General features: G+C 46.7%; 1 protein-coding gene across 1 annotated transcript; it reads left to right on the forward strand.

The window, feature by feature from the left end:
• Window positions 1-124: 124 nt before the first annotated feature.
• On the forward strand, window positions 125-5519 carry LOC306797150 (calsequestrin-2-like; the record flags this gene model as incomplete). The annotated part of the gene is made up of 11 exons (XM_079296349.1): window positions 125-367; window positions 2205-2289; window positions 2473-2573; window positions 3008-3116; window positions 3832-3905; window positions 4485-4615; window positions 4688-4733; window positions 4807-4861; window positions 4958-5058; window positions 5156-5230; window positions 5310-5519. The coding sequence occupies 11 exons, from the start codon at window positions 125-127 to the stop codon at window positions 5517-5519; spliced, it is 1230 nt and encodes a 409-aa protein (XP_079152475.1).
• Window positions 5520-7180: the final 1661 nt, after the last annotated feature.

Raw genomic sequence — 7180 nt, forward strand, 5'->3', positions numbered from 1 at the left:
GAGATCAAATCTAGATTGTGTACGGTATACGTTACACTCTTCAAGCTGGGCCCTGAGAGGTACTTTGATTTCTCTGCCAACTTTATCCCGGCTGGCGAACGCCTCCACAACCCGAAACCCGACGATGCAGCAGTTGTGGCTCTCCCTGCTGTCCGGCCTTTGCCTTTGCTTGGTTTTCTTCTGCAGCGCCGAGGAAGGCCTGGAGTTCCCCAACTTCGACGGCAGGGACAGGGTGCTGGACGTCAGCGAGCGCAACTACAAGAAGGCTCTGAAGAGATACGACCTGCTGTGCCTGTTCTACCACGAGCCGCTGCCGGCCAGCAAGGGCCTGCAGAAGCGCTTCCAGATGACAGAGCTGGTGCTGGAGGTGAGGAGGAGGAGAGCCGGAGGAGTTAAAAGATGGTCCTTTAGACTCTTTCTACATTTTAGAGACAGACTTTCTTTTCTTCCTTTATGGTTGGTAAATCATTTGTTAGTGCTTTTGGGTTGCCAGGTTGTGAAAATCCCTTTGGAAGTGCCTTTCTATGTGGTGATAATGCAGTTTTAAATGTTAGTAATCCAATAATAAATCATTGTTTTTGTCAATTTTAAAACCGCTGTTAAGTCTGCAGGTGTAAATGTGAAAAGGTAATCAATAAATGGCTTTCGGTCCAACCAGTCAAAGAGCTTTATCACAGACTGGAAACCCATTAGTTGTTTTTATTAATGGTATAGATGTAAAGATGTGTGCGTTGTGACGTACATCGCCCTTATATATCTGAGGCGGCTGGCGAGCTACAGCTCAAATCCCAGAGGGGTCACACTGCCTCGCTCATTTGACTCTGACCTGTCACAACAAGTCACAGCAGAGTCAGTGGTCCTCCCCTGGTTGGAAACAGACACTGAACGCCTCGGTCGTCCTCTGTCTGCTTCAAGTGGAGATGGATTCACTGCTGTTTTACCTGCACAAAGCAGTGACTTTAACCCCAACATGTGCCCTCCTCTGCGCTTCACTTGTATCCAGGGATTGTTTCTAGGCCACTCTGCTAATTAGAGCTCGTTCCCAAAACTCTTCACTGTCTGGCTGTGAACTAGAAAGAACTACTCGCGTCCCTTCCTGTCGTATTCATGAGATGAAAGTATGAGACAAGAGGCTCTGTAATGAAAAGATGTACTGCCGGAGAAAGCAGCAGCACCAGCAGCCAGCTCAAACACACCGCGTAGAAAGTGACTGAGCCACAGATTCTCTTTTCAACGGTTAAAGCGATTTCGTTTTCAAGGACACAGACGGTCACAAGTGTTGACTGCAAAGTCTGCGTGGGAAACGTCGTCACTCAGAAAACTTTCCTATGCTTTTTAATGACCGTGCGACCCTTCCACAGGGTACTGACCCCCATGTTGGGAACCACTGACCCATGTCGGCCTCAGTGTCACATTCCCCGCTGTGAGGAAGTAACACCCACTAAATCTCTTCATGGAACTGAAATTATTTATTTATAAAATAATTAAATGATTAAATAAAATACATATCAAATAAAATAAAATAAAAGATCATTAAAGCCCCCAAATTAATTCATGTATCTGGATAGAATAACTGTACTGAATTTAGCCATCATGAATGATGTGTGAAAAGGATGTGTTGATAAATCGGTGGAGCTGTCCGTGGTGCTGAACTAGCAGACAGCTTTTTAACTTCTTTTTCCGCAATGCCATCGCTAACATGCTGATGTCAAGCAGATAAAAACGTATCAAGGTACACTAGCGTGACAGCATGCTTAACATTAGCTAATTAGCCCCTAACACACCCTTTAGATTTAAACGTGGTATCATTTGGACAGTGACTGAGATCCTCAGCGAGGTGGTTCCGAATGTGTAGCACAGTGACAAAGTGCAATGTCGATTTGGAGCAGCGTTTTAAAATCATGTCCTCAAACTTCACAACAGGTGTGACACACGTGACGTCGTTTTTGTTCAAACTCAGGCAGAGTTGCAGTCAGAACTTTCTCTGGTTGAACACTCTTGGGATAACCTGCCTAAGATGAATGTGTGCTTTCAACATGCGTCCTCTTGTTCCAGCAATATTTTAGATGGTAAACTGATTTAAAGTGCTGCTAAGAATTTAGATTTCCCAAAACATCACGTAGACTTGTGGTCACAGTCAGAGTTAAGATGTGCAATGACTTTCAATGACTGTACGCTGACTGACGTACTGTGTGACCGCCCAGCTCACAGCTCAGGTCCTGGAGAACAAAGACATCGGTTTTGGGATGGTGGACTCCCAGAAGGATGCCAAAGTAGCCAAAAAACTGGGTATGACTCCTGATTCCACAGCATCAGTTGCATTTCTGTGAATGCTGAATGTCTGGACTCAGATTTAGCTTCCATCCAACATCAGTACTTTCAGTAAAATCCTGTCCCGATGCTTCCTTTCTCTAAAACGTGAAGCCCTGTAATGAGCTTTCTTAAACTCACACACTGCTGCTGTTGAATTAGGTCTGGAGGAGGTGGGCAGCTTGTACGTCTTCAAGAACGACCGGGTCATCGAGTTCGATGGGGAGCTCTCAGCAGACACACTCGTGGAGTTCCTGTTGGATGTGAGTGAACAATCGGGTTCGGCTGTTTAAAAAAAGTCTGAATGCGTAATCTTGGCAGCCACTGAAAGAAGAAATCTTCAAGCAATTAACAGCTGCAGCCTCATTAGAATACATGCAAATGATGCATTTCATAGCAGTACAAGGTTCAGCAGGAGTAGCTTTCATGTCACTTTTCCCCTGAAGGTAAAGGGATTTTTACATGGATGCATTTTAAATAGTTTGACAGATATGTTAACCGGGAGAGTTTCATGCCGAGGAAAAATTAATGTGCCTCTCACTTCCGGAGCCAGCCATTCCCAATTTCCAAACAGTATTTGCCTATTCACGCATGAAGGTACAAAAGTTCTAAGGCTCGCCGCGAAAGCAGGTTTTCAAAATTTGTTGACCGTTTCGTAGCCGTAAAAGCCACTTACCTGTGTTGTACCGCCCCCTAGGTGCTGGAGGACCCGGTGGAAATGCTCAACAACGCCATGGAGCTGCGGGCCTTCGAGAGGATGGAGGAGGACATCCGCCTCATTGGCTACTTCAAGGGAGAAGATTCACGTTAGTTTACCACCGAACCCGTGCCGGCGTCTATTTTACGTGATTTATCAATGCATTTGTGTTTCCATGAATTAACAAGCATAAGGAGTGTGTGATGGGTTAACAAAAATACATCTACACTGTTCCTCTGTCCTCTTAACGTCAGCCTCACTGTGTTCCCCAGACGCTGATGGGATCTAGAGGCTAATGGAGCTACATCACCATGCTAAAGGGAAACCTGATTCCAGACTGTGGCGCTCTCAATCCCACAAGAGCCTTTAAATAGCTTCTAGTTCTGTCTAATAGGTCACACTGCAATTATAGTGCCTCTAAAAAAAAAGAAATGGGAGAAAAAGGGAGAGAGGGAAGATGCTATGTGGTCCGATATGACAGTGGCATGAAGTTTCATTATGGAGGCTATTTCTGTCCAGAGATAGGCTGGTCCTGGGTCGTGACCTATAGCTGGGAGCAGAGCCAGCAGCGCGTTACAAGCGCATACAACTGTATTAAGGGAGACGTTGTCACTTTGGGCGAGGACAGTAGCATCACGATGGGAAATTGAATGAAGCGAGTGCGTTTCACCGCTTGCCTCCTCGATCACAGACGGTAGATTTGGGCTGTGGATGTGCGCAGAATGGGAATGATGAAGTCACACACTTGAATCTGTCTTTACTTTCTCTGCTTCGGTTTCAGCCAGTTCCTTATCTCTCTCTCTCTCTCTCTCTCTCTCTCTCAGACTACAAAGCTTTTCAGGAGGCCTCGGAGCATTTTCAACCTTACATCAAGTTCTTTGCTACATTTGATAAATCTGTAAGTCCTTCATAGCGTCCTAATCCAAGGATCTCTGCTTGTTAATACACTGTTATAATCTTGACATTTGGGGATATAGACCGACACTCGTTTGCTTTCTTGCAGAGAGTTCGATGAGAAGATCACAGCTAAGTATGAAGCTACAGCAAGCAGCTGGTTAGCTTAGCATAAAGACTTGAGATGGGGAAGGACTACTTTATGTCCAGAAGCAGTGACTTCCTCTAAAGCTCACTAAATAACACTATAACATGTTAATTAGTAAGCTTTAGAGGTGGCGGCAGAGCCCGGCTAGAAGGTTCCCCTTGTTTCCAGTTTTTAAGCTAAGCTAAGCTAACAGCTTTATATTAAGCATTTAGACACAGGAGTCGTATTAATCTTCTCATCTAACTCTAAACAAATCGCGTAACCCACTTTCCCAACGATCTTTTCATGAATTGCAACACAGCCAAATTATGGGAGTTAGCTCCTTTGTTTTTTTTCTGTTTTCAAGTTTGAGCTTTTACTGTAAAATGCATCATCAGATAATACATTTCGGAGTATCATCATGGTGAAATCCTTCCCCGTCGTGTGTGTTTTAAGGTAGCCAAACATCTCTCCCTCAAGATGAACGAGGTGAATTTCTACGAGCCGTTCATGGAGGAGCCGGCCATCCTGCCTGGCAGACCTCTGTCAGAGATGGACATCGTCGAGTTCGTCAACCAGCACAGAAGGTCGAGTGAGACCTTCACTTCAAACGTCACTTCAACGCCGTTAACACCTGGTTAAACATGTGCTCTTTACAGGGCGACTTTGAGGAAGCTCCGGGCAGAGAATATGTTTGAAACATGGGTGAGTAGTTTCGGTCTGAGAATTGTCTGAAGCGGTTTTCAGGTGCAGTACTGCATGTTTTTTTAATTCCCAGGAGGACGACATGGACGGAATACATATTGTGGCGTTTGCAGAGGAGGAAGATCCAGGTCTGTGCCTTTTTTCTGTCTTTCTGCAGTTGTTTCCCTCCTTATTTTCATTAGCACCTGCAGCTGAACTCAGGTTATCTGCTCTGTGGTCCCCAGATGGCTACGAGTTCTTGGAGATCCTGAAAGACGTGGCAAGAGACAACACCAACAACCCAGAGCTCAGCATCGTCTGGATCGACCCCGACGACTTCCCTCTGGTTCTGCCTCGTCATTCGCTTCACATCTCCAACAAGAGAATCAAATCAATTTGTCACTGATAAGTTGTCTAAGTTAACTTGTCTCGCCCCCTTCCAGCTGACAACTTACTGGGAAAAAACCTTCAAGTTGGACCTGTTCAGACCTCAGATCGGCGTGGTCAACGTGACAGATGTGAGTAGTGGTTCAAATCTTAAGACTTCGCCACAGCGGATCAACCCACCTTGACTTTCTCGGTGCTCCCATGTGCCAGGCGGACAGCGTGTGGCTGGACATGTCCAACGACGAGGACCTGCCCACCCCCGAGGAGCTGGAGGACTGGATAGAGGACGTCCTGTCGGGGAGGGTGAACACGGAGGACGACGACGAGTCCGCCGGCGACCAGGACAACGCCGGCAACTACGTCCCGGAGGACAGCTACGAGAGTCACGACCCAGATGAGGAAGATGACGGCGACGACTAACCGGAATGTCACAATAAATATGTTAATATAAACATATTGATTATAGCCGCTTTAAGGTTGATGTAAGTGATAGAATGAATTATCTGTGAGAATAAATTACTGTTTTTTGTTCTTTTAGGTAGCAACAAAGCTTGAACTGTTGTTTTAGGATTAATTCAGGACAAAATAAAAGTCCAGGACGACCATGTGCACGTGTCTTAGTGTGAACCACCTCTGCTGCTTTTTAAGGCCTGTATCATGTGAGACAGTTCTCCCCTCACGAGGAAGGTCCAGACCGAGGCTCAAGACAACAGATTGGCACATTTCATCCCTCGGTCAACAGGCGTGAATTATTCAAACCTCGGTGAATAATTCAGCATCATTATGCCTCCTAATGGGAGAAGGGACCTGGACGGGGGGCTCGGGGGGAGTTGGGGTGAGGATAAACTCGCGAGCGGACACACTCCTGCTGGACATGAATTAATAATGCGGGGCCTTGCGAGAATCGCTATTTCCCCTAAAGGTGGATGTGATGCAGTGTGTCAACAGGATGTTTGTATCGCGGCGTGGGTTTCACACATAATCCACGCAGCCGCGTCTGAGGGAGGAGAGCTGCGTGCGCGCATCTAAACGTGACCCGAGGCAAGAAGACGTGTCGCCATCTCTCCAGGGGAACAAGGAAGCAGACAGTGTCACGGTGCAAGTGTTCCACCGGGGCCTTCAGGTGACATAATCCCTGTGAATGTCAAGTGTGATGGTGTTTTACATGAGCGCTGACTAAAGGGAGGGAGGCAGGAGGACTGAATTCTCTCCTCCTCCTCCTCCTCCTCCTCCTCCTCTCCCCGAGAGAGGAAGGATGACAGCGTCAGGTTCAATAAAAAACTAGCAAAGAGCGCAGAAAAAGACGGGCGCGAGACGTGTCGAGGTGTAGGTTTCTGTTCCAATCTAAAGCCGCTGGAAGGATTTCCTCTCACGGAGCCAAAGTCATTACCAAACTAATAGAGACGGGGGGATGAGGGGAAGAACAACATTCCATTTAGATGCAAATGCACCTCATCTTCCTGAGGGGGGGTTCTTAAGACGAGGACAGATGAGTTCCGACAGGCCGGCCTCACGCTCGCGGAGGTATGAGGCTGTTTGTTTTTGCAGCGCCTGGACACCCAACATTCATTTACCCGCAAGGCCGCTCTGACAGGCCGACGGCAAAGCCAATTACCTTTGAGCTTCCAGACAAGAAAAAAAAAAAAAAAAAAGCCACCAAATCACAGCCAGACGAGCTGGAATGAGGCTCCGGCGTGACACACGGCAGGGCCGGGACGCGTAATGGGCAGCGACAGAGCAGAGTGCTGGCGTAGACGAGAAACGAGTGCATATGGAGATGCTGAGGAGGGAGTCGGGAACAATGGGGGAGAGGAAATGAAAGAGAAAGTAAAATGCCATGCAGGTTGATTGCCGGGAGAACAGGACAAATCCCAATCAGCAGTGGAAAACGTTGCTTTCTACGGGAGCCTAGACCGGTCACGGTCACAATAATCAGATTTGTTATCTCGTTGTAGAAGTGTCATTTTAAGGCGTTTTAAAGTGGTAAAAAACACCTTAAAATGACAAAATAATGTTACATTTGCCCTTTAGTTTGTACTCAACAGAGCTGTAATCATCAGTTAAATATGCCCTCAAAATCA

Source organism: Melanostigma gelatinosum (assembly GCF_949748355.1).
Source record: "Melanostigma gelatinosum genome assembly, chromosome: 24".
NCBI classification, from domain to species: Eukaryota; Metazoa; Chordata; class Actinopteri; order Perciformes; family Zoarcidae; genus Melanostigma; species Melanostigma gelatinosum.